This window comes from Sminthopsis crassicaudata, chromosome 2 (genome assembly GCF_048593235.1).
Source record: "Sminthopsis crassicaudata isolate SCR6 chromosome 2, ASM4859323v1, whole genome shotgun sequence".
NCBI lineage: Eukaryota > Metazoa > Chordata > Mammalia > Dasyuromorphia > Dasyuridae > Sminthopsis > Sminthopsis crassicaudata.
In genome coordinates this window covers 137,953,656-137,981,383 of record NC_133618.1, presented here as the reverse complement: position 1 = coordinate 137,981,383, position 27,728 = coordinate 137,953,656, and the positions used below count along the sequence as shown (strand labels likewise).

At 36.4% G+C, this 27,728-nt stretch overlaps 1 protein-coding gene and 1 long non-coding RNA gene across 14 annotated transcripts in view; one reads left to right on the top strand and one right to left on the bottom strand.

The window, feature by feature from the left end:
- The window catches only part of LOC141554952 (uncharacterized), a 63,501-nt gene extending 57,208 nt beyond the window's left edge, over positions 1–6,293 (bottom strand). Inside the window, exons 1-2 of one of the 2 annotated variants that reach the window (XR_012486015.1) lie at positions 6,194–6,293; positions 4,641–4,707 (exon numbers count right to left, since the gene is read on the bottom strand). This is a non-coding gene — a long non-coding RNA (uncharacterized LOC141554952). The remainder of the gene's footprint in view (positions 1–4,640; positions 4,708–6,193) is intronic. The other variant, XR_012486016.1, reaches the window with a different exon arrangement.
- The window catches only part of INTS10 (integrator complex subunit 10), a 67,592-nt gene continuing 46,129 nt past the window's right edge, over positions 6,266–27,728 (top strand). For 4 of the 12 annotated variants that reach the window (XM_074287420.1, XM_074287414.1, XM_074287410.1 and 1 more), the window contains exons 1-11: positions 6,266–6,793; positions 8,565–8,632; positions 10,675–10,778; positions 12,535–12,674; positions 13,843–13,924; positions 14,223–14,363; positions 16,539–16,604; positions 16,763–16,934; positions 18,561–18,730; positions 19,089–19,222; positions 27,354–27,510. In XM_074287420.1, coding sequence (XP_074143521.1) covers positions 6,542–6,793; positions 8,565–8,632; positions 10,675–10,778; positions 12,535–12,674; positions 13,843–13,924; positions 14,223–14,363; positions 16,539–16,604; positions 16,763–16,934; positions 18,561–18,730; positions 19,089–19,222; positions 27,354–27,510 — 1,486 coding nt within the window. In that variant the 5' untranslated portion in view covers positions 6,266–6,541. The remainder of the gene's footprint in view (positions 6,794–8,564; positions 8,633–10,674; positions 10,779–12,534; positions 12,675–13,842; positions 13,925–14,222; positions 14,364–16,538; positions 16,605–16,762; positions 16,935–18,560; positions 18,731–19,088; positions 19,223–27,353; positions 27,511–27,728) is intronic. The other 8 variants (XM_074287415.1, XM_074287411.1, XM_074287418.1 and 5 more) reach the window with 5 other exon arrangements.

Below are 27,728 nucleotides of genomic sequence, written 5' to 3'. Positions count from 1 at the left end.
ACACTATGACCATAACCTCCTATCATTACTTCTCTGACATTCTTCACCCCTCCTTCCCCTTCCCATTTTCACTTTTATTGCAACCTCCAATTCCCCTATACTTCAATATTTTCTCATAATTATTCCTGTACTGATTTCATCTTCTTCTCTTTTCCATCTACAGGGTATATTTAACCAATTCAAGTCCACATTATCCTATAATCTCAAATCATTAAACTCAATCTCTTGCTAAAAAGTCTGATATTGGACTTGTCCTACTATCTACTGTCTATCCTTCCCTATCATTTGTTTTGTCCCAGCTTTCCAGAGCTAGATAAAATCATACAATTGAACTGACTGGGTCCACTATAAATTTATATTATCTAATCTCAATAGGGCCCACTCTGTATAAAGTCCTTTTATCCCTCCTTAATTGATTCTCTATTTCCTTCTCCAGGGAAATTATTACAAAACTTCTCTCCACAAGCTGCTACAAATCCCCTTCACCCTCTCTCCTGAAGACTTTGTCTAATTTTACTGAGAAAATTTGCTTCAAGTTTCCTCTTCGGACTTTTGTTCATTTGAAAACTCTCTGCCACCATGCTCCACTCCTTTTTCTCCTTTTCTCCACTGTTTGAAAATGAGATGGCGCTTCTCACTGCAGAAACCAATTCCTTTACTTATACCTCTTCATTCTTCTCCAGTAGATTTTCCCCTTAATGGTCTCCCATCTCTAATCTCTAATCAAATCTCTGGTGTCCACTTGTTCAATTCCCACTACTTTCAAATATGCCCAAATTTCCCCCATCCTTAAAATCTTCACCAGACCCCACCACCTCATTATCTTATATTTCTCTTACCTTTCTTAGTCAGAAAAGCTCTAATTGTCAAATCTAATGTTCTTTTCTCAACCTTCATCCTTAATCTCTCCTACATTTGTATACTTTGTCTAGGTTTTCATGGCATTACTGTTTCCTGACTCTCTTCCCAACTTAGAAACCCCATTTAGTCTCTTTTATTGGCTCATCATCCAGATAACAATCCCTTGTTGTCAGTGTTCCCCAAAGAAGGGTCTTAGGTTCTGCTCTCTTCTCTCTCTCTACTCATTTGGTGACCTCAAGTCCCACTAGTTTAATTATCATCTCTATGCAAATGACTCACAGCTCTGTATATCTAGCCCCAGATTCTATCCTGAGCTTCAGTCCTACATCACCAATTACCTAAAGGGATATTTCAAACTATGTCCTAGAGACATTTCACCATATTAAAAAACAGTACTCATTCTTCATCTCAAACCCACCCATCTTTGTTGAAGATACTTCAGGCATTCTTCCAGGCATCACAGTTTGTAATCTTAGCATTATTCTCAAGTCCTCATTCTCCTCCATAGCACATAGTCAATCAATTGACAAATCCATAGCATATATTAAATGGAACTCTTTTAGTCTCCACACAGCCATAGTTCAAGCTCTCATCACCTCTTCCCTGGACTATGGCAATGGCCTTCTAATTGAGCTCAGTGCCTCAAGTCCTTTCCCAGTCCAAAATCTCATTCATATAGTTGCAAAAAGGTTTTTCTTAAGCACAGATCAAAACACTTCCCTATTCAGACAGCTTCCTATTACTTCTAAAATAAAACAAAAACTTCTTTTTTCAGGTTTTTAAAGTCTTTCACAACCTGGTCCCAACCTATCTTTCCAGTCTCATTGAACATTACTCCTCTTCTCATATTCTAAGGCCTACTCCATCAGGCCTCTCTGTTCTTGATACACAGAATTCTACCTCTTATCTCCCTGCCTTTATACTGGTTGTCCCCCATATCTGTAATGCTCTTCCTTTTCAGTTCTGCATCATATTTTCTGTACTTCCATTAAGACAAAGCTCAAACTTCAACTTCTACTTGAAGCCTTTCCTAATTCCCCAACTAATTAATATCTTCTTTCTACAACTTGTAAATAACTATCTATTGCACATATTTAAATGTATAATATTACACATACAGATTGTGTATATCAAGAATACATATGTACTTATATGAACATATATGTAAATTGCACATATAAGTGAATGTATGTATTATACATATATGGTGTCCCAAAAGTTTTAGTGCAGTTTTCAGCATGAAGGACTATGTGTAGTGGCTACATCAGAGAAAGGAATTTACATGAGATATATTGTGAAGACAGAAATGACAGGATTTGGCAATAGACTAGATATGTGTGGTAAATGAGAACCTAAGTCACTTTGAATATGGTGATCTCCTAGATAGGAAAGTTCAGAAGAGGGAAGAATTTGGGGAGAAAGATAATGAATTCAGTTTTGGACATGTTCAGTTTAAGATGAACATAAAACATCCAGTTCAAGATATCTGATAGTTTATTAGAAATGGGAGACTGGAGGTCAGGAGAGATGTTAGAGCTGGATTTAAAAAAAAAAAAAAAAAGAATTGATTGTCTGCAGAGATAACAATTTAATCCATGAAAGCTGATGAAATCACCAGTGAGAAAATAGAGAGGGAGAAAAGATGAGAACCCATGACAGAGCCTTGTGGGATATTAGCAACATTAGCAAGCATGATCCAATGATCCAGCAAAGGAAACTGAAAAGGAACAAAAGGAAGATCAATCTCTGGAATATTGGGTTGAATCTCTCATTGAGTATTTATAGAGATGGACAAGAATTGTCCCAACATGAAAAGGTACTGGTGTCTGACATCTTTGCAACTAGAGGAAGCCCACAATGATGAGATCATGAAACCATCCGAATGATAGTTAACACTTAATTAACAGTTTATAGACATGAGATTTACAAAGTGCTTTATATATATTATCTCAGATTTTTTTGACATGCCTAGGAGATAGAAATAAAAGAATTACTATTCCCATCAAGTGAATTAATCTCAACTCAAACTCTATGCAAGTTTGTAGGTGTCTCAATCGTTTCCTTAAATTATAGTAACTTTTCAATACTTTATTTGGTTTTAAGTGAAAGATATTAACAGTAAGGGAATTTTACTAATATTTATCTTTAAAAGAAATTTAAATCTTAAAAAAAAAGTCTTAACTCAATTCATACAATTGGAACTGCACCACACAACAGCAAACTATTAAAAAATATAGATCATGGGAACAACAGATGTTAACCTGATGATCCCTAATTCAACACCAGATCTTGGTAATGTTGTTGGTGAATCTCATTAAAAAAAGTTCTAGGTTTGGAATCTTTTGTGATTGCATTCATAAGAAGGCCATCCCCTTTATCATTTTGGCAAAGGTTATATGGTAGTACTTTGAAAAAGTTAAAACCATCATAAAACACAAGACATACTAACATTGGACTCAGAAGACTTGGCTTAATAAGCTTTGTGACCTCAGATTAATTCATCTCAATCTGTTTAATCTATAAAATGGGGATAACATTATACTTCCTTTTTGAAAGATTGTTATGCAGATCAAGTAAAATATTGTACCTATAGCACTATAAACCTAATGATTTTAGGCAGCTGGATTTCTTTACCAGCACTTCCCTATGCTAGTGAATTCACAAGTTGTCTTAATGCCTATTATTGTTGTTCTTCATTTTCAAAGATGTCCAAAATGACATTACTGTTGGAATCAAGTGGTTTGGTGGCTGATCAGACCAATACAAGCCCAGAATGCTCTGCAATATGTTGGACACAAATAGTCCATATAAACATTTGGGGGTGGCCTCTCTAATTTTGTATATTTCACATTTCCTTTGGGCTAATTCAATTCTGCTTTGCTCAAAAAGCACAGTACCTTCTCTGACAAGGACATGCCATGCTGGACAGTCCTGTGCCAGTGTCTCCCATGTCATACAATCCATTCTAAAGTTCTTAAAGAGATACCTTGAGAGTGTTGCTTGTATCACTTTTTTTTCTGACTACTTTGTGCTTGCCCTGTGTGAGTTCTCCATAAAATAAATTTTTTGGCAAGCATATATTTGGCATTCAAAAAATGTGACCAGCCCAGCAGAGTCATGCTATCAGTAGAGTTAGAATAGTTGTCAGTTTAATTTGAGAAAGCACATCAATGTCTGTATCTTATTCTGCCAGGTGATTTTCAGAGTCTTCCTAAAACAATTCAAATGGAAGCAAGTCTATTTCTTGGCATTGTGTTGTTATACTGTCCTATGAAATCCAAGCTAGCTCTGGCAATACAAGTGTCAATCTCATTATCAATGTGGACATCCCTGGAAAGGATAGTGCCAAGGTAAGTGACCTTATCCACCGCATTCAGAACTTTACCATTTAGTATAACTCATGCTCCACATATGGATGGTGTGGTGTTGGCTAATGGAAGACCTGTGTTTTCTTGGTAATATAGAGCCTTGCAAGGTGCTCTATGTACATTATGAACTCTACAATTCATATTCTAAATCAAAGATATCTTTTAAGCATGGTAACAACCGTATGAGATTGGCTCTATAGATATGTCCATTTTGGAGACGAGGAAACTGAGGCTCACAGAAGTGTCTTGCCTTAGTTAAGGATAAAATATTAGTAGTTGGGTTCAAGTACTGTTACTGCTATTTACTAGATGTGACTATTTCTAAATGAAATAAAATTATTAGGTGGCAGACAGAACAACATCCTTGAAGTCAGGAAGACCAGAGTTCCAAGTGTGACCTGAGACACTTACTAGTTGTGTGATGCTGGACAAGCCACTTAATGCTGTGTGCCTCCGTTTCTTATTCTTGTAAAATGAGCTGGAGAGAGAAATAGCAAAGGCACTCTAGTGAAAAACCCAAGTGGGGTTACAAACAGTTAGACACGACTGAAATGACTTTACAACTTGAGACCAGTGACTGTGAGGTACAGCTGCAAAGGAGGGACCTACAGAGATGGTCTGAGGACCAAAAAGAGAACATGTCTCTGAACTCCAGGGATTCCTCAGGTCAGATGAGAAAAATGTCTCTTCTAACATGAATCACAACTATTCATTAATTTATTTAGTCTAAGAGAATTACTTAGAGGGTTCAGGGCTTTGTCTAGTGGTCCTCAAATTTTTAAAATAGTGGGTCAGCTCACTGTCCCTCAGACTGTGGAAGGGCCGGATTACAGTACAAACAAAACCTCACGCTGTCTCCGCCCCTCAGCCCATTTGCCATAACCTGGCCGGCTGCAGAAACACCCTCAGCAGCCACATCCGGCCCCAGGCCGGAGTTTGAGAACACCCCCCCCCACCCCCCACCCCCACCCCCCCGTCTAGAGTAACGAAACTAGCATATATCACTGACAGAACTCAAACCTGGATCTTCTTGGCTTTTGAGCCAGTTTAATCATTGTTATGCCACGTTTTCTGTTAGCATCTGACCCTCAACTACTTAGTATCGATGTTTATTTAACTTTGTATTTATGTTGTATACATTTTTGTATGTACTTGCCTCATCCGTTAGGATGTAAGCTTTTGGGGGTAGTGTTTTTAAGTTATCACTTGTATTGCCAGCACAGTGCAGGTGCTTAAACTGAGTTCTGACTTGAAACCCCATCCGGCGGTCTTCTGAAAAGGGAATCAGGTGCTAGTTCAATGATTAGAAACCTTATTGCCTTGGAAAACCCTGGCAGAAGGTGTGGGCTGAGAAAATGTAGGGTAAATTCAGCCCCTCAGCCGCTGGAAAGTTTTAATTTTGTACCCATTAAAAGCTTGAAGTATCTACACCAGATTCCAGTGTTACAAGTTTATATTACAATGTTACAGTGATTAACAGATTAACACTAAGAAATATCCCGTTGGGAGGGGGTTTGTCTTTTCACGGGCTTTGCCCAACTGACTCCTCAGTGACTTATTAAGCTCTAGATTCCGCGTGAAATCGTGGAGGCCGTTTCCACCTGGAGCATTTCAGGTCAAAAAAAATCTCAAATTGGGACCAAAAAAAAAAAATCACCTCACAGGGTTATTGTAAGGAAAGTGCTTGGGAGAACATATATTCACATTATTATAATTACGATCCTCTCTTGGCCCGAGCTCTCTTACTTTTTTATATGTTAGGAGGGATATTTCAGACTGAGGAGCCACATTCCCAACTCCGACCTCTCAGAGAAGTCGGGGCTAGCGCCCTTTCCCTTTCCTGGCCAAAGCACCGACGAGACCACGTAGCCCTTCACACTCCACCCCCGTCTCACTCCTTTCTCACACTCCAACCGCCAAAAGCCAAGTCCCCGCCCCTTTCCCCGACGCATGCGCAGTCGGACCTTCAGGCGCAGGCTCTTTCTGCTCGCTCCTCCCTCGACCCTGGTTCAGGCTCTAGGTTCTCGCGACCGGACTCAGGGATTGCCGCTCCTCCCCCTCAAGGGCTTACAACAAAAGAAAGAAGAGAGGGATTGGAGGGACAACCAGACCACAGGGAAGAACCAATAGACTTCCTTTCCTTTGCGCATGCTTGTTGGGAATGGACCAGAGTCGAACGGGAGATTAAATCCAGTTCTCCATAGTTTAGTGGCGGCTGGGACCGCCACTAAAATAGAATCGCTCAGGAAAACGAACGCGAAGAAAGGGCGGCCTGGGGCAGGGCTAAAAAGCTGCTGATAAAACCCGGAAAAATGGAGCCAGCCTCTGGAGGTGATGGCGCTGCTTTGGACATGCGCAGTAGGCTTTCCACGGGTTCGGGTCCCGGGGTCGGAGGGTCGGGCAGCGAGTCCAAGGGACTCGCTTGCTCCAGTGTCATGTCGTCCCTAGGCGACTGTGAGTTCCTGGTGCAGCGAGCCCGGGAACTGGTGCAGCAAGACCTGTGGGCGGCCAAGGCCTGGCTCATCACCGCGCGCAGCCTCTACCCGGCAGACTTCAATATCCAGGTCAGGGCCCGGCGTGCGCGCGCGTGCTTGTGTTTGGGAACCGGACGTGCGTGGTGGGGGCGCGCGCTCTCGTGTGTCGGTGCAGCTGTGGGGCTGTCACTGCGTGTCCCTGCGTGCGCACGTCCGGGGGTGGGGAGGACCCTGTGCTTGGGGGAGGAGGAAGGCCATGTAGCACGTGTATACGCTACGTTATGGCATATATACTGTACATATGTTTTGTACACATACGTGCATTGTGTGTATACACATATATGCTGTGCGTATAGACTACTTTTTTTTATATAATACAAACGGTTTATATGGCGTGTGTACATAGTTTATGTGTATATTGTGTCTATATTAATGTGTGTAAACATGAGTATACAGTGTATGTATTTTGTGTAATGTTTGTATATGTGTGTAGTATGTGTTTCCGTGTATATTACGTAGTGTGTGTGGATATCACGCATGTCTATATATACAACGTATCACAGTGTGAGTGTATATGTAAAGTGTGAGTGTTGCAGAGTGGGGGATGGGAGGTGGAAGGGGAGTGGGAGAGAGAAGGCGCTGTGTGTGTGTGTGTGTGTGTGTGTGTGCGTGTGCGCGCTCGCTCTGGCCAGGACCACAGAAGGTCCGATTCTAGAGCAGACAGTCTGAACTTGGACTCTGTCACCTTGAGCCGGGCGGCTCAGTAGAAGACCCGAATTCAAATTCTGTCTCAAGCGCTTCCTAGTTCCTTGGTTGTAGGCAAATCATTTCTCTCATGCTCAGTTTCCTCATCTGTAAAATAGGAATAATCATAATAATGGTTCCTCTTTTACTAAGATCATTTTGAGGATTAAATGACAGCATTTGTAAAGTACTTTCCAAACCTTAAGGCACCATATAAGTGCCAGTTATTTTTATATTATTATTAATCTTCATTAAAAGGGAATAGTAATAGCACCTTCTAGGATTGTGATGAATAATCATATTTGTAAAGCATTGAGCTATATAAATTCTAGTTATTATTGTGGTTATTATTATCATTATCAACAGGAGTATCTGAAGGAAAATTCCCAGTGGCATTCTGTGACTCTTTTCTTTATTTCTATATTTTCTGTATTTCTTTTTCATATCCTCTCCTTTTTAAAGTTTTCTTCTCTAGCTGTTCCCTTCTGTTTTAGACACTACTGTTTTCTCCTTCCTCAAATTACTGTATTCTGACTTTGTCCCAGATTCCCTTAGGCAAGTTTATTCTGGGGCTCAGTTTCCTCATCTGTAAAATGAGTAGATTGGATTAAATGAACTTTAAAGTCCTTTCCACTTCTAAGTTCATATGATGTATCTGCTTATCGATTTGCTTGTTGTTTCTCCCTGTAGAATGTAAGCTCCTTGAGGATAGAGAAATGTTTTTCATTTTTGTCTTTGAATCTCTGGTGTTTAGCACATAGCAGGCATTTAAAATTTGAAACTGAATCCTGCTCCTTACTTCTCTCTCTGCTCCCTTTTCCCATTTTACAATACCAGACATTGCTAAATCCCTACAGAGAATGGCAAGGCTAACAGGGCTGCTGATCCCATTGTGCATTGTTTTTAACCCCATGTAGTATCCTCATTACAAAAAAACAAAATCACTCAATTTCTGTGTATTGTTGACATTAAATGTCATGAGCGTGCAATAAACGTTAGCTGATGGTGATGATTTACACCAAGAGTCAGATTAGGAATGAAACAAGCAAGGTTAGAAAATAGCCTTCTCTGGTCCAGAGATGGTGGATAATACCAAATGTGAATGGTTTTGTTTCAGTATGAGATGTATATCATTGAACGGAATGCAGAGCGGACGGCTTCAGCTGGAAGGCTCCTCTATGACATGTGAGTGAAGACAGCTCTTAACATATTTTGACTTGACATATTTTCTTCATTGAATTTCTTCATGATACTTTGTATCTGGTTGTAGAACTAGAAGTACAAGGATTATCTGCAAGCTTACCCAGGTCACTAAGGGTTTATTGTTTAGGAGGGTTGTTTGTCAGTGTAGATAATATTTTTTAAAAAACAAACATAAGATTCAGTGTCCATTCCAAGTCATCCTTCATGCACATAAACTCTTTGCTGCATGTCATTTAAAACCTTTCACAGTTTGGCTGCAGCCTGTCTTTCCAAGCCTATTGCATATTACTTCCCTGGATATAAAAGACATTCCGTCATTGATATTTTCTTGCCTGTACCACCTGCCAAGAACTCATTCCCTTCTCACTTCAGCCCCTTAAAAGCTCTCAATTCCTCAAGTCCCACCTTTGGCAGGCTGCCTGTCCTGTTTCTCCTGGTTGGCAGTGCCATCCTCCCCTTCCCCCACTTAGTTTGTTTACTTTCTTTGTGTGTTATAGAAGCAACACACTAGAGCTCTAAGGAAGCCCAGGAAGACCTGGGCTTACATCCCATCCTGGTCCATGCCAGCTGTGGCCTGGGCCAAGTCACTTCCTGCTCGTAGAGTAGATCTGCATTGTACAAGGAGTTCCCTTCCTTGGGAATTCTGTGAAATCATAGGTCGGTAATCTCTCCCCTTCATAGTTCATATTGAGAAACAGCATGTGTATAGAGCCAGTCTCAGAGTCAGAAAGGTCTGGGCTCACATTCCACTTCTTGCTCTGGCAAGGCATCTCAGGTCCTGCCTGCGTTGGCAGAGGGGCTTTCTTCATCTGAACTTCTTGCTACCAATCAATTTGCCGGTACAGACCAAAAAATTATTATCTGTTTAGTTGGGCACCTGGTGCTTCTTCTCTTTTCCCCTCCCCTCCCCACACCCCTATTAGAATGGAACCTCCATGAAGTTTGGGGTGGCTCGTTGATCTTGTCTTTTGGCACTTAATAAATGCTTATTAGAAGACTAAATGGAAGGTACAAGATAAATACACTGAGCTCCACATGCCTTAGACTTCTGTTGCTTTCTCTTAAGTAGCCTTGTTTTTTCTTACCCATCAATTCCATTTCTCAGTAGTCTCTTTGAGTCTATTAGTATAGAGATAGACCTTTCTTCAATTAAAAGAAAGAAAAGTGGAAGTTTTTGTTTTAATCAAAATTCTTTTGTCAACTTAGCACCACAGAGACCTGAGCAATACAGGATTTCTTTTTTTTTTTCAGCTGCTGTTGGCAAGAAATAATAAAAAATAATACAATAAAATATTTCTTCATTTTGTGTTGGCTGGTCTTAACATTAACATAAGCAGATTTCCTATTTGAAAGTTTAGAATTCTGGTATGTGTGTATTCACACACACACACACACACACACACACACACACACGCACACACAAAACATAAAGGATATCCCAAAAATCTTAGTGCAATTTTAAACTTTAGTAACTTTAGAAGTATATGTCACAAAGTTGCAAAAATTAACGTTTAAAAGGTTAATTAGGTAACATTTTAAAACATAGGTATGTTTCTTATTAAAATTTAACATAACTACTATGTTGTGATAGTAGTTAAACTTTCATCAATAGCTACTTGGTGACTAAAAAATTAACATTTGTCATCCTAGCTTTAAGATCATCCAAAGAACAAGTTTTTGGTGCATATATGACAGTTTTGACAGGACTCTACAATAACAAGTCTGGTGGAGATAGATCAGGTGAACAAGATGCTCAGGAAAAGGACCTCCTCTCCTGATCCACTAATCTGAGAGAGTGTCATCCAGAAATTATCATGTATGCAATGCATAATGACAAGATACTCTGTCTCATTAAAATTGCAAAAATATTAATCAAAATTCATAAAACTAAGTTTTAAAAATATTTTAAATTCAACTTTCAAATAATGTTTTTTATAAGTTTGTAACATAACTTAAAACTGCTCAAGACTTTTGGGACATCCTGGCTATACATATTTTATTTTAAAAGTGTTCTTTTTTTAAAGGTTTGTGAATTTTCCAGACCAACCAGTGGTATGGAGAGAAATAAGTGTTATTACTTCTGCATTAAGGAATGATTCCCAGGATAAACAAACTCAATTTTTAAGAGGTAAGGCATGACAATCCTACATATTATAAAGTAAACTTTCCTGAACCTCAGATTTTCTTAACAATAAAAATTAATGGTCTTGATCCTTGTTTCTAACTATGGGCATTGTTTCTGGCATCTAAATTTGTTTAGATGATGTCATGGAATCCCATGAGCATTTTCTTTGAGTCTCTTAGCATCCTTGGAGAGAAATTAATTTATCATTGTTCCTGAGGAAATGTTCTAATTTAAAATAGGCGACTATTAAAAAGTCTAAAAGTAAACAAGTCAAAAGTACAGAGATGAAGGAATGACTACTATTTCTTCTTTTTTTTAAATAGCTTTTTATTTACAAGATATAGGCATGGGTAATTTTTTAGCATTGGACAATTGTAAAACATTTTGTTCCAATTTTTCCCCTCCTTCTCTTACCCCTTCCCCCAGATGGCAGGTAGACTAATACATGTTAAATATGTTAAAGTATATGTTAAATATATTATATGGACACTTTTTTTTTTTTTTTTTTTTGCTGCACAAAAAAAATCAGACTTTGAAATAGTGTACAATTAACCTGTGAATGAAATAAAAAATGCAGGCGGACAAAAGTAACAGGGATTGGGAATTCTGTGTAGTAGTTCATACTCATTTCCCATAGTTTCGCTGGGTGTAGCTGGTTCAATTCATTACTGCTCTATTGAACTGATTTGGTTTATCTCATTCTTGATGAGGGCCACGTGACTACTGTTTCTTAAGAATTTTTTTGTAATTTTTCCATTTTTTGTTAACACCGAGGAAAAAGTGTCACAGTTGAAGTGATTAGAAAACAGACTATCAAATAGCCAGATTTCTTACAGAATGTAGAGGAAAGAAAGATTGAGATTGTTTTGTCTGTTTCATCTAAAGAAAGGAAACTCATGCATGTCTAGTAAGAGAACACTGAATGATTTTAGGTCTTCATGAAAAAAGAAAAGTGAGACAATCTTTCATATTTGACCATGCAGTAATAGACAGTAAACGTTTATTAAGTTCCTGTTGTGTAGCAGTCACTGTGCTAAATGCAGGGGAGGCAAAGAAAGATTAAAAAGAGTAACTATCCTGAAGGAGCTCACAATCTAATGAGGGGAGGAAACAACAAGCAATTAGGTATGAACAATATGCAAGATAAATAAGAAGTAATCAGTAGAAGAAAGCCACAAAAATTAAATAAGGTAGGAAGGCTTCCAGTAGAAGAAAGTATTTTAGTTGCCACTTGAAGGAAGCCTAGGAAATCCAGGAGGCAGAGATGAGGAAGATGCCAGAACAAACATCCAGCCCACGAAAAAAAACTCAGGGTCAGGAGATGCCATATCTTAATCCAAAGACAATAAGGAATCCATAGTTCTTGTTCTCTAAAAGAATATGTGAAAAAATTGTCATTGGAAGACTGGAAAGGTGAAGGGAGTGTAGAGGGAAGTTAAGAAAGGTTTTTAATGCCAGGTGATTTTATATTTGATCCTAGATATGTTAGAAAGTCACTGAAGTTTGTGGGGGATGAGGGAGGGTATGACATGGTCAGACATGCACTTAAGGAAAATTATTTTGACAGTACTGCTTATGACTAGCAATAACAGAATTTCTGTTGTTAGGCTGCTATTGGCAAGACATAATAAAAATTAATACAACAGGATAATTCTTCATTTTGTGTTGGCTGGTCTGAACATTAACATGTTTTTACTCTTTTGCCTCTGTCTCTTCTCATTTTCCCAAAATAAGAAAAAGAAAATGTTATTTTGTACAGGTCTATTTGAAACCCTTCCTGGTCGGGTACAATGTGAGATGTTACTAAAAGCCACAGAACAATGTTTTAATACATTGGAGCGAGCAGAAATGTTACTTCTGCTTTTGAGACGTTTTCCTGAAACTGTTGTACAACATGGGGTAAGAGATTTAACACAGCTGTACCCTAATAAATATTCCCATTCACTTGATACATTTGTTGTTCTTAGTTCAGAGTGGAAGTGAACCTGATAGCTGGCAAGTAAATTCATATATTTTTTGTGTTGATTTCTATCTATAGAAAACAGTGTGGTAAATAGTAATAGTCTAGATTTTAAACTGAGAATCCTTAGAAATTTGCAGTATTATTGTAAGATATTAAACTTTGTCTAATTATGCTAGGAAAACAGTAACTAAACTGTGATAAAATATGTGTTTAGCAGGTAGTGACTATAAAAATGTTGTATTTCTTGGAACTAAACAATGTTAAATTCCTAATTTTGGTGTGCTTCAGGAATGGGATAACAGTTATGTTTTGAAAGTCCCAATTTGCTTCTGGCTCAATCCCTTCTTTGGTCATATTGCTTTCCTTCTGCTCACTTTACCAGTAGTTCTTTCAACTCTAACTAGTCAGATCTATTCTTCCTTTGACCTCGTTTTCTGTCTTGGTGACCAAATTTTCCTAGTCTTTTACCCCCCCCCCCAAGTATTTCTTTGATTTTAGCTTTTCCTCTTCTGTGCATATTACTTTTTCACCACTGCCATGATGTAGTGTTTTGTAAAATGTATAATCATTAGTTTTACAAATGTGGGCAAAATTACTTTTAAAAACCCTTTCAGCTTGAAGCTAAGAAATTTACAGATGTCCTTATAATTTTAAAAAGAATTCCATCTTTCCTAGTATCTTAAGTTGTTGTGTTTCAGAGCTCTTTAGCATTGACTTCTGCGGCTATAAGAGCAAGTCCTGGTACAGTTACCCCACAGGGAAAAGTTCCCTTCTCTATGCTTCCATATCTTGTTGCAGCAATTTTGATGCTCCATACCTGATGCTTTTTTCCATAGTTTCTGTAAGGATGATACCAATTTCTCAGTTTTCCCAACTAAAATACTGAAAATGAGAATAGGTCTGATGACCTATTTAGGATTTTATTCTTGGCTTTGCCATGAATATTCCTTGATGAAAAATGAGGATATTTGATTTATGAAAGAATAATTCATCTTTTAATATTATATATATAGCCAAAATGTTATTCTGTTTCTATTGTAAACTCTTTATCACTTCTTACCACAGTCTACAATAGAATTTACATTTGTGTACATTTTAAAATAGGTTGGCCTTGGAGAAACACTGTTGGAAGCTGAAAATATTGATGAACAAGAATCCCCTGTCAACTGCTTTAGAAAATTATTTGGTAAGAACAGTTTCCTTATTTCAAACCAAGAAACATCCAGAGAGTTGGTGGGCAGGAAGCTTCCTATTGTAGATGCCAAATGTGTCAGGAGACTCAGATTAATGTAACCATTTATGTATTATGGGATTTTAATATAATGTCCCATTTTTTCAGCACTTTTATATTTTACTTACCCAGAAAAGTATTTGCCACAGTTTTGTTCTTTAATAAGAAATTAGGTCACCAAATTTCCAATGAACTTATATTTTGTTGGTATTCTGGTGGAGAAAAAAACAACCTTTTCTTTTTCTTCCAACAGTTTGTGATGTCCTTCCTCTAATAATTAATAATCCTGATGTTAGGTTACCTGCCAGCCTATTATATAAGTATTTGAACAAAGCAGCTGAATTTTATATTAATTATGTCACTAGGTCTACTCAGACGGAAAATCAGCATCAGGGTAAGTAAACTAGCCTGAGATTGTATTGTCAAATGTTTCCAATCAGAATTTCTTTCTTGTTTGACCTATCAATAAGCAAGTATTTATTAAATACCTACTCTGTGCTAGATATTGACAATATAAAGACAAAAGACACATACACAAGATAATTTCAGAAGGATAAGCTAGAATCTTGGGGTTCAGAGGCAAGATCATCAGGATGTAGCATTTGAACTTCGAAAAAAAATTGGAGTTCCAGTGAGATAAGGAGAGCATATTCAGGACCTGGGCCCAGAACCTGTGTTCAAAAGTGCACTGGTGAGAGATAGACTGTTGTGTGTGAGCAACAGAAAGATACCCAGTCTGATTAGACCATCACATTGGGGTTCGTTTGGAGCCAGTTTGTTCAGGGTTTCAGATGGCAAGTAGAGGAGTATGTATTTAGCCTTAAAGGTAATAGGGGACCTACCAGAATTTAATGAACAAGGAAGTGATTGTCAGATCTCTGCTTTAGGAATAATACTCTTAACAATTGGGTGGAAGATGGGCTGTGGAACAAAGATGAGGGATTAGGAGGTTAAGTGATTTGGTCGGACATACAAGTGAATGTCAGGGCAGGATTTGAACTCAAGCCTTCTTTATTCCAAGGCCAGTGCTCTGTCCACTCTTTTATGCAACTTTTTAAAAGCTGAGACAGAGAAACCAATTACAATTTTTTTTTCAGTAGTCTAGGTGAGAAGGGACAGTGGCCTATAAAATGACAAGGTTTGGCCACTGAATGTGTGTGGGTAGGGACAGTGAGGAATCAGGGTGGCTCTAATGGTACAAACATGAAGGTTGGGCATATGAGTGTGACACAGATATTATCATTACTCCTCCTCATTCTTACTCATATTTACAGCTTCAAAACCAAGCTGGTTTGTGTCCAAACGTTAGGATTCTGATTGTGATGAGTCTTCTTTGGGTTTTTTTGCCAATGACCGTATTTGATAATAAAAGGGAAACTAGCATCTAGGAGACAGAGGCAGGGTCATTAAGAGGGAGCATTTGAACTTTGAAGGAAATTGGAACTCCTACAAGGTGAGAAGAATATATTCTGGACATAGGTGGGAGACGGACAGTTGTGTGTGAGTAATGGAAAGATACCCAGTCTGATTAGACCGTCACATTGGGGGATGTTTGGAGCCAGCTTGTATAGGTTGTATCATTGTAGAAAGAAGTGGATGAAGGAGATGGAAGTTGAGCAGTTAAGATAAGAATGAAAGACGTCTAAAGACTGACCAGTGCTGGAGAACCAGGTAAATGCTGGGCAGTTGTATTGTTTGAATATCTACAATATACCTAGCATGATACCAGTTTTTGCAAGAAATGAAGTAAGATCATCAGGAAGATTCAGTGACAGAGACGATGCAGGCAATAGAATAAGAAGCAATAGAAAACAGTGTAATGTAAAGAAGGGCCATAATGTGTTGTATAGAGATTGCCATGATGGGAGGTGAAAAGCTTCATGAATAAGGAGGAACTTAAGCTTGACTTTGAAGGATAGATAGAAAGTAGGATTTGGAAGTGCAGAGACAAGTAGGGGAAATTTTCTCCACATAGATAAGAAATGAAAAGGTTTAGTGGCTTCAGAGAATCTTTAGAGTAATAGAACTATTTGTTGATGTCTCATTTAGATGTCTTGTCTAATCTCCTACCAGCATGGGCACAATATTTTCCACAGATCTGACTAATTTTGTAGTCTTTTCATATAAAACATTTTCAGGGATAGCTCACTGCCTCATTGGACAAATTACTCTATATGACAACTTTAACGTTGAAATGTTTTTCCTTAACGTTAATTAAATTCTGCTTCCCTGTGATTTTGCTCATTAGCCTTAGTTCTGCCCTCTTTACCAACACAGAGTAACTACTTCCTCTTCACAATGGCCTGTGTAGCCATGTGTTGATGACCGTTATATCACTCAGGCACCTTCCCCTCCCCAAGCCTTCTCTTCTCCAGGTTAAATTTTCCCAGTTCCTTCAACCATTCCTCATAAAATGTGGCATTCAGAACTGAACACAGTATTGCAGATGTGCCTGATCATTGCCGTATACAGTGGGACTGTTACTTCCCTTGATCTGGACACTACTTGCTGTCATACAACATTAGTGCACAGAAGTTATATAGAATGCAGCTCAAAATTCTGTTCCTAGCTATACCAGTGTGTGACCTTGGACCAAAGACTTCGGGACCTCCATGTCCTAATCTTTCAAATGAAGGTAATGCCTCCTGCTTACCTCACAGAATGTGTGTCTGGGGGGTGTGGCATGTGGGCTGAGGGGCACTTATAAAAGGAACTCTTCTTACTGTCCATCAAATGCTGTATAAGCACCAAGGCATAAGAGTGATACAGAGATTTCCCCCTTTACTTTTTCAGGAGCCCAAGATACACCTGATCTCATGTCCCCAAGCAAGCGTAGCTCTCAGAAGTACATTATAGATGGCCTGACTGAAAAGTCCTCCCAGATTGTAGACCCCTGGGAGAGGTTGTTTAAAATTTTGTCTGTCATAGGAATGAGATGTGAATGGCAGATGGATAAAGGAAGACGGTAAGAAATGGTCTACTCTTGGATTTGGTGTCTGATCTGCTGACTTTGTTGTCAAAGTTCTTTTTTTGTTGTTGTTTTTTTGTTGTTTTTTTTTTTTATTCATTTTTCCAAATTATCCCCTCCCTCCTTCCACTCCCTCCCCACGATGGCAGGTAATCCCATACATTTTACATGTGTTACAATATAACCTAGATAAAATATATGTGTGTAAATACCATTTTCTTGTTGCACATTAATTATTAGCTTCCAAAGGTATAAGGAACCTGGGTAGATAGACAGTAGTGCTAACAATTTACATTCACTTCCCAGTGTTCCTTCTCTGGGTATAGTTATTTCTGTCCATCATTGATCAACTGGAAGTGAGTTGGATCTTCTTTATGTTGAAGATTTCCACTTCCATCAGAATACATCCTCATACAGTATTGTTGTTGAAGTGTATAGTGATCTTCTGGTTCTGCTCATTTCACTCAGCAACAGTTGATTTAAGTCTCTCCAAGCCTCTCTGTATTCCTCCTGCTGGTCATTTCTTACAGAGCAATAATATTCCATAACCTTCATATACCACAATTTACCCAACCATTCTCCAATTGATGGACATCCATTCAACTTCCAGTTTCTAGCTACAACAAAAAGAGGTGCCACAAACATTTTGGCACATACAGGTCCCTTTCCACTCTTTAGTATTTCTTTGGGATATAATCCCAATAACAGCAATGCTGGGTCAAAGGGTATGCACAGTTTGACAACTTTTTGGGCATAGTTCCAAATTGCTCTCCAGAATGGCTGGATTCTTTCACAACTCCACCAACAATGTATCAGTGTCCCAGTTTTCCCACATCCCCTCCAACATTCATCATTATTTAGCCAATCTGACAGGTGTGTAGTGGTATCTCAGAGTTGTCTTAAATTGCATTTCTCTGATCAGTAGTGATTTGGAACACTCTTTCATATGAGTGGAAATAGTTTCAATTTCATCATCTGAGAATTGTCTGTTTATATCCCTTGACCATTTATCAATTGGAGAATGGTTTGGTTTCCTATAAATCAGGGTCAGTTCTCTATATATTTTGGAAATGAGACCTTTATCAGAACCTTTCCTTTTAAAAATATTTTCCCAATTTGTTACTTCCCTTCTAATCTTGTTTGCATTAGTATTGTTTATACAGAAACTTTTTAGTTTGATGTAATCAAAATCTTCTATTTTGTGATCAATAATGATCTCTAATTCTCCTCTGGTCATAAATTCCTTCCTCCTCCACAGGTCTGAGAGGTAGACTATTCTCTGTTCCTCTAATCTACAAAGTTCTTTAATAAGAGGACAAATCATGTGATTTGAAAAGCTTTTTGTATGGAAGTACACGCTGCTTTAAAACAAAGTTACATGATCTGCATTTATGTCAAATAAAAGTTTGAGGTTTTGTTTAAAAACTTTTTTCACCACTTTTAATATGTGTCTGAAACTTTTTTCAGCAAGTCTGTCATGTCATTTGCACTTATAAAACCCATTAACTATATTTAGGCCAGGTGACATCATGTTCTTATCCCTTTGCTATCCTTTTTGTCTTTGTAAACATAATGCAGTTGAGTAAATGTTTGGTAAACATTTGTTTACCTTTTGTCTTTCAGAAACCTTGGTGATATTTTGCATAGAATGAAAGACCTTTGCAGATATATGAATAATTTTGACACTGAAACTCATACAAAGTATAAAAATCAAATAGTGTACTCTACAATGCTTGTCTTCTTTAAGAATGCATACCAGTATGTCAGTAGCATACAGCCATCTCTCTTCCAAGGTTAGTCCTGAGATCTTGACACAGTCCTAAAGCAATGTTTATGGTGAGGGTGGGGATGGTAAATATGAACAATTACTGGGTTTTAGGAACAACTTTGATGGAATGTATAATTGAAATCCTCGTTGTTGGGTCAGGGCTTAACTATATCGTGTTCAGGTTTGCATTGATGTTGGAATTTAGTTGGAATTTAGTTTTTTAATTAATGTGCTGTCTTTGAAAAGTCTCTAAAAGTGTATAAAGAAAAAAATAATAAATGCCTGCAGTAGAACTTAGCAAAATCAGAAAAGAGGGTTGTGTTCACAAAGACTTTTTATGAATTAGATGAAGTTTCTAAGAATACTTTTATTTTTATTTGTAGGTCCTAATACCCCCAGTCAAGTTCCATTAGTTCTTCTTGAGGATGTATCAAATGTTTATGGTGATGTGGAAATAGATCGTAACAAACATATACATAAAAAGAGGAAACTTGCAGAAGGAAGAGAAAAAACCATGGTAACCTTTTCATTTATTCAAAATTTATACTATCAGTAACTATGGTGCTTGAGTTACATGTTTGTATTATTTTAGGTCATCGTTATGGGTACCAACTGGAAATTTTTCTTTTGATCTAAAATAACAAAATTAGATGATGCTAGTAGGTCTGGTTAGATAATTATGTACCTTTTTAGTCTTTTGTTGCCTTGCAGAGCCTGTTCCACAAGTTGTCTTGATGATTTGAAGGCTCCCACAAGATCCAGCTTTCCTAAGATGAAGCCTGGTATAATGGAAAGAGAATTGGTCTTGGACTAAAGAGACCTGGGTTCAAATTCCACCTCTGCTACTTGATAGTTCTATGAACATGGGGAAGTCATATAATATCTCTCTGCCTTAGTTTCCTCATCTGTATATTGGAGATTATAGTATTTTTACTTCTTAACTTATAGAGTTGTTATAGAAACTAGATGATGTCATATTTATAAAAGTGCTATACAAGTGTCAGCTATTCTGGTTAATTTCATCTGTCCCAAAGACTCTTTTAGAGTATCTGATTCCCATCATTAGAGACCATCCTTTTGAGTTGTAGCACAAATATTAGAAGGCTATTTTACAATACAACAGACTATCTGAGAAGATTGTAATGCAATTAGGAGTTCTGTTCTTCCAGCCCAAGGGTGGTATTGTCTCACCTATAAGATAAACTTTGGATTTCTTCTTTATTTCTACTATTCAAAGAATAAAAGGGAAGAAAGATCCTTAAGAATGTGTACTTTCTCTTAACTTCCTCCAGTATCCTTATTACCCCTTCTTCATTTTTGTTCTTCATACATTGAAAGAGAATACAAATCAAAATAAACTACTAGTCATATTCTTCATCTATATACAGTCAATAAGTTCCTCATCCTGTCATGTTTCATATTGTTCAGCTAGCCTAAGATGGATTTATCAGCACTCATATAGCCTTTGCTGATTTCTGTGATGAGGATTTGAAAATTCTAAATGGACTTTTCCCAAGTGTTGTACTACTTATCCTTTCTCCCATTCAATCTGACTTTCATCCCAAGGTCAAATAATCTTTATCCTCTTCTATAGTCTTTGAAGAAAAAAGCATCTTTCCTTTTTTAACTCCAAGTTCATTTCTCTGGCTTCTGGTTGTTACAGCACTTCTTTCACAAAGATGTTGCCAGTGGACATCTTTGTACAAATTAGAGATGTATAAATATTTTTTTTATTTCCTTCTTAGATTATTTAGGTACATTGCCTGGAGCAGAATCGTCAGGCCAAAGAATGTTTATATTAACTTCAGCATACCCATTTCCTCAGATCTCCAACGTTGGATTATAAAAAAAAATTTTGAAAACAGGATTACAAGCACTGTGATTAAGTAGTAAGGATGCAGAGAGGGGTAAAAGCATGATTTCTAGCTACTAGGAACTTATATTCTAATGAAGCAACATAGCAAAAATTATATACACACTCTATGTATGGAAGTTGTTTTCAGAGAAAAGGCACTATTATGGAAGTAGAGGACAGGGAGAAACCACTTACAGAAAGTAGGGTTTGAACCATATCTTGAACAAAATCAGGGCAAAACATGGACTTTATATTTTTCTCTTGAGAGAAGGAAGCCACTCGACTTATGTGACTAGGGGAATGATGGGGAGAGACCTGAGCTTTAGGAAGATAGTTTGAGCAGCTTCTTTTTTTTTTTTTTTTTTTTTTTTATAATTTTTTATTTTCAAAATATATGCAAAGATAGTTTTCAATATTCACCCTTGCAAAATCTTGTGTTCCAAATTTTTCTCCTTTTCCTCTCCTACTCCCTCCCCTAGATAATAAGTAATCCAATATATGTTAAACATGTGCAATTCTTCTGTCCATATTTCCATAATTATCATGTTGCACAAGAAAAATCAGATCAAAAAGGAAAAAAAAAATGAAAAAAAAAAAGTATGCAAGCAAACAACAAAAAAGATGAAAATATTATGTTGTGGTCCACACTTAGTCCCCACAGTCCTCTCTCTAAGTGCAGATGGCTCTCTTCATCACAAATCTATTGGAACTGGCCTGAATCACCTCATTGTTGAGAACAGCCATATCTATCAGAATTGGTCATTGCATGATCTTGTTGCTGTGTACAATGATCTCTTGCTGCTACTCACTTCACTTAGTATCAGTTCACATAAGTATCTCCAGACCTTTCTGAAATCATCCTGCTGATAATATTCCATTCCATTCATATACCATAACATATTTAGTTATTCTCCAACTGATGGGCAGCCACTTAATTTTGAATTACAAAAAGGACTGCTACAAACATTTTTGCACATGTGGGTCTTTTCCCCCTCTTTATGATCTTTTTGGGATACAGGCCCAGTAGAGACACTGTTGGACATAGTTTGATAGGCCTTTGGAAATAGTTCCATATTGTTCTCCAAAATGGTTGGATCAGTTCACAACTCCACCAACAATGTATTAGTGTCCCAGTTTTCCCACATCTCCATTATTCATCATTATCTTTTCCTGTCATTTTAGCCAATCTGAGAGTTGCCTTAATTTGTACTCTGATCAATAGTGATTTAGAGCATTTTTTCATATGACTGGAAATGGTTTTAGTTTCTTTATCTGAAAATTGTCTGTTCATATCCTTTGACCATTTGTCAATTGGAGAATGACTTGTATTATAAATGAATCAATTCTCCATATATTTATATTTTAGAAATGAGGGCTTTATTAGAATCCTTGAATGTAATGATTTTTTCCCCAGTTTTCTGCTTCCTTTCTAATCTTGTCTGCACTGGTTTTGTTTGTACAAATGCTTTTTAATTTAATATAATCAAAATTAACTTTTTTGCATTTGATACTATACTTTGGTTCTTTGGCCATAAATTCCTTCTCCACAGATCTGAGAGGTAGACCATCCTTTGTTCTTATAATTTACTTATAGTATCACTCTTTATGTCTAAATCATGAACCCATTTCAATCTGATCTTGGTATAGGGTGTTAGTTTTGGTCAGTGTCTAGTTTCTGCCATAACATTTTCCAATTTTCTCAGCAATTTTTTGTCAAATAGTGAGTTCTTATCCCAGAAGCTAGGGTCTTTTGAGTTTATCAAACACAAGATTACTATAGTTCTTGACTATTGTGAATTCTGAATCTAATCTATTCCATTGATCCACTACTCATTTCTTAGCCAGGACCAAATGGTTTTTGATGACTGATGCTTTATAATATAGTTTTAGATCTGGTACAGCTCAGCCACCTTCATTTGTATTTTTTTCCATTAATTCCGATGAAATTCTCTACCTTTTGTTCTTTCAGATGAACTTTGTTATTATTTTTTCTAACTCTATAAAATAGTTTGTTGACAGTTTGGTTGGTATGGCACTGAATAAGTAGATTAATTTAGGTAAAATTGTTGGGTTTATTATATTAGCTCAGCCTACTCTGAGCACTTGATATTCTTCCAGTTATTTAGATCTGACTTTATTTATGTAGAAAATGTTTTGTAATTGTGTTCATATCATTTCTGACTTTGTCTTGACAGATAGACTCCCAAATATTCTATATTATCTAGTTATTTTAAATGGAATTTCTCTTTGTATCTCTTGCTGCTGGACTTTGTTGGTAATATCTAAAAATGCTAATAATTTATGAGGATTTATTTTGTATCCTGCAACTTTGCTAAAATTGCTAATTGTTTCTTGTAGTTTTTAAGTGATTCTCTAAATATACGATCTGCAGAGTGATAATTTGGTTTCCTCATTATGCCTACTCTAATTCCTTTAATCTCTTTTTCTTATTGCCAAAGCTAACATTTTTAATACAATATTGAATAGTAATGGTGAGAGTGAGAAACTTGTTTCACCCCTGATCTTATTGGGAATGCTTCTAGTTTATCGCCATTACATAAGATGCTTGCTGATGGATTTAGATAGATAATACTGATCATTTTAAGGAAAACTCCATTTATTTCTATGTTGAGCAGCTTTTTATTGGTTGTATTGAGTAAGGTTGTATTGAAGCAACGAGACCAATCAGAAAGCTCTTATAGGAGACCAAGTATGAGATAATGAAGGCTTTGGATGGTGGCTGTGAGAATAAAGAGATATTGTGAAGGTAGAAATAATAAAGTTTGGCAAAAGATTGAGTTTTGGGTGAGAGAGAATCAAAGAAGACATAAAATTAGGGTGCTGATGCCCATGAATGAATCAGCATTTATTAAACAATTACTATGTACAAAAGGAGGCAGCGAGGTGGTACAGGGGATAGAGTACTAGGCCTGGAGTTCAAATCCAGCTTTGCATTGTGTGACCCTGGGCATTGCCCTATGGTCCTCAATATTGAGGACCATGCCTAGGTGAACGGGCAGGTCAATTCTCCAAGAGCCTCCACAGCTGTGAATCATAACACTTGAAGGAATTGCGAAGCAGCCTTTGCAAATGTTCCTTGTGGATTGGGAATGAAATAAATTGGAGCCAAGAGGGAAGAAGAGAGAGGTCAGACAACCCAATTGCCTCCCAATCTCCTTGTATCATCATCATCCTCTCACATGAAGAGATCCATTCTATAGGTCTGAGTTAGACCTTCAGCAGCCAGTGGCAGGTGGCTTCCGTATCCCAACATCTCAAGGTGTGGTGCAGTTGGAAATGTTTTAATGTCATTTCTCTTGATAAATTCCTATCAGTTTCTGATGTTGAACCATTTAAGAGTGCCAAAGACATGATTATCAAGAACTTTCTTTTCTGGGTCTTTCATAAATGTTGCTATTGCATCTACAGGATAGTTGCCAAGCCACATCTTCCCAAGGATTGCTATCTATTTCTTTTGACTGTTAACCAAATGGAATCTTGGGCCTGATTTCATAAATTTGTGTCAGTTCTTTCCCTTCTTTGAATAATAAGACTTTTTAAAATCAGTTTTTCACTTTCCTTTTGCACGATGAAATGTATAATAAAATCTAATGAAATATTAACAAGTTTTAAAGTTTGTATATATTTAGACATCCATCCCGTCACTTTAACTTTAATAGTCAAGAATTATCTCCCCCTCCATAAGTGGGATAAATATATTGTTTAATTCTAGTGGTTTAAAAATTATTCATTTGTTTATCCTTCAGGAATTTGTTGCATTATACAGCATAAGAGATGAAGCCAAGTTCATTCTTTACTGATTTTTTTTTTTAAGTTCATAACTGATTTTTTTTGTAAGGAAGCTCCCTTTATCAGTGCAGATTTGTATCTGTTCTACAGTTTATAATCTTAAAATTTACCTGAGGCACTGAGAGGTTAAGTGAATTATCTAGGGCACCCAATCAACACCTTGTTGTAAGAATCCTTGCCTCCAGTATATTTCTCCAGAGTTCTGGCCCATTACACCTTCCCCATAATGCCATGATTTATGCTGTCTTACCTGCTACTGCTCCTTTTTCTTATCTCAAGAAACTTTTTTTTTTATTTCCTACCTTTAACAACAATACACACCATTTAGGATACCCAATGCACAAGACATAAAATCACAAGTGAAAAAGATCAAAGGTAGAAGGGCTAATCCCCAAATCTTTTGAGAGTGCCACAAGATGATCCATATTTTACTATCTGTGTGACACTGTGCAAGTCAGTCATTCAGTGTTGTGTATTAAGCATCTGCTATGTCCCAGACACTATACTAAGCAGCTGGAGACACTAAGGAAGGTAAAAGATAGCCCCTGTTCTGGAGGAGCTCACAAGAAACCTAAATTTATTCATTGGTTGCTTGTTGTCTTACAAGATCTCGAATTTGTGTATATATTATTTACTGTGTTAAAAGAAAATTTCATTTATTTCTATGCTTTCCAGAGTTTTTAATAGAAATAAATACTGAATTTTGTCAAAAAATCTTTTCTGCATCTATTGATATTGTGTTTTTTTAAATTTTTATTATTTATGTTATTAACATAGTTTATTGTATTTATAATCTGCCTTATGCTGAACCAATCCTGCATTCTTGGTATAAACCCAACCTTCATAGTGTATAATCTTCCTAATACATTGTGATAGGCTACATTTTATTTAAAATGTTTTTATCAATATTCTTTAGGAATATTGATCTTTTAACTGTATAAATATGTATACATATATTGGATTTAACATATATTTTAACATACTTAACATGTATTAGAATACCTGTCATCTAGGGGAGGGGATAGGAGGAAGGAAGGGATAAGACTTTGCAAGGGTCAATGTTGAAAAATTACCCATATATTTTGTAAATAAAAAACTTTTAAAAAAAGAAAGAAAAAAAATAAAAGAAGTCACTCTGCTCTATGAGCAAAGCAGAATTTAGTAGCTAAAAATAAATGTGAGATGTGGGAGATTTAAAGACATTTCCATTTTAAATGTTCATATGAATTATTTGTGCTGACCTGTGTTAGAGCCTTCCAAGCTTGTATTGGTCTGATTAAACAGTTTGACCCTGTCCAAAAAAAGAAAAAAAGGGAATATTGATCTTTAATTTTCTTTCTCTGCTTTTTCTCTCCCTGGTTAAGGTATTAGGATCATATCATAGTAAGAAATGGAAGGGTTTTGGCTTTTTGGAGTATTATCAATTTTATATATCAATAGAATCAATTTTCTAATATTTGGTTAAATTTACTTATAAATCTATTTGATGGAATTTTTTTTCTTCTTGGGAAGTTCATTTATGGTTCGTTCAATTTTATTTATTCATTTATTTATAAGTGCTGAATTAGTTAAATAATCTGTTTCTTTTGTTAACTAAATATTTTATATTTTTGTAAATACTCATCCATTTCCTCTAAGTTATCAACACATGTAACTCAGCAAAATACTTTGTGATAATTTCTTTTATTTCCTCTTCAGTTGTTGTGAGTTCTTTTTCATTTTGATATACACAATTTCATTTTCCTGCTTTTGGTAAAAATCCCATTAGCCATTTGTTAATAAAAACTATTTAGAATTGAACATTTTCCCCTAAAAATTACTTTAGATGCATTCCTTAAGTATTGCTATATTCTTTGTTGTCATTTTTCTTCCATGAAATTTTGTTGATTTCTGTAATTTATTTTTTGACTCACCAGTTGTTTAAATTCTTTAGTCTCCAATCACTTCTTTAAACCTTTCTTTAAGGTCCCTTTATTGAATTTTTTTTTAAATTGTATTGGAATCAATACATGATGTATTTAATATTTCTGCTTTACTTTATCTTTGCAAAGATCTTTGTGCACTAACACATAGTCAATTTTTTTAATGCCATGTATGACTATGTTCCTTTCTATCTATCCCATTCAGTAATTGTCAGATATCTAGCATATCTAATTTTTCTAGATTTCTGTTCAGTTCCTTAACTTATCTCTTTTTTATCTTAAGAATTAAATTTGATCTGAAAGATGTATATTGAACTCTTTCACTTATAAAAGCTTAATTTTCAAAACTTAATTTACAGGAAGTAGAGAACTCCCTACACTTTTTTATTTTATTTTATTTTTATAATTTTTTTTGTTTACTGTAGTATATTGCATTTGAGTCATATGGATGTAAAAAATTCTGGTTTTTTTCACATCTAAATAATCACTAGGACACTATTCCCAAAAGTCAGCCTCAAATCAGTCTACTCTGTACAAGGCCTCTACTTGAGCATCTTTACTGAGAGAACCTTACTACTTCTAAGGCAATCTGTTTAACTTATGAATAGTTCTCTGTTGGGAAATTTTTCCTTACATTGATCCTCTCTTATTTTGCCCTGTGGGGCAAGGCAGAGCAAGTTCAAATATTTTTTTCCATATGATAACTGTTTAAGAACTTGGACACAGCTCTCAATCTCTACCCCATCCACTCTTCCCCCAATATGTTTTTTATTATTGAGACAGAGTTAAACAGTATAAAACCATATAAGAGAAACTTATTAAATCTTTGTTGAACTGAAGGTAACTTATTATATTATATCACTTTTTCTGCTTCTAATCTATAATATGCTACCTTTGCAATCTCCTGAGATGGGCCAAATACATTTTATTTAAAGTGTGATGTGGAATAGATAAGTTAGTTATAAAAAAGTTGAATTAAACACATTGTTCTCTCTCTCTCTCTCTCTCTCTCTCTCTCTCTCTCTCTCTCTCTCTCTCTCTCTCTTTTTTTTTTTTTAAAGCAGAGTTCTGATGATGAAGAATGTTCAGGAAAAGGAAGAAGTCGACACATTGTTGTTAATAAAGCAGAACTTGTCAATTCAGTTGAAGTCCTAGAAAGCTTCAAATTAGCACGTGATAGCTGGGAACTGCTCTATTCTTTAGATTTCCTTGACAAGGGTAAGGAATGTTCTCACATCAAACTGACTTGTTTGTGTTATTTCAACAGTATTTAGTTGGATTGTACAAATGATTGGAAGCAGTACACCATTTTAAGCCTTTTTAAATTTTTGAACAGAAATCATCCATTGCTAATGTTGCTTTATGGTTTTAAAATGCTAATTCTTGGCTGCACCTGATGATTTTCAAGAATGTTTTATAAACACTTCATATTTTTG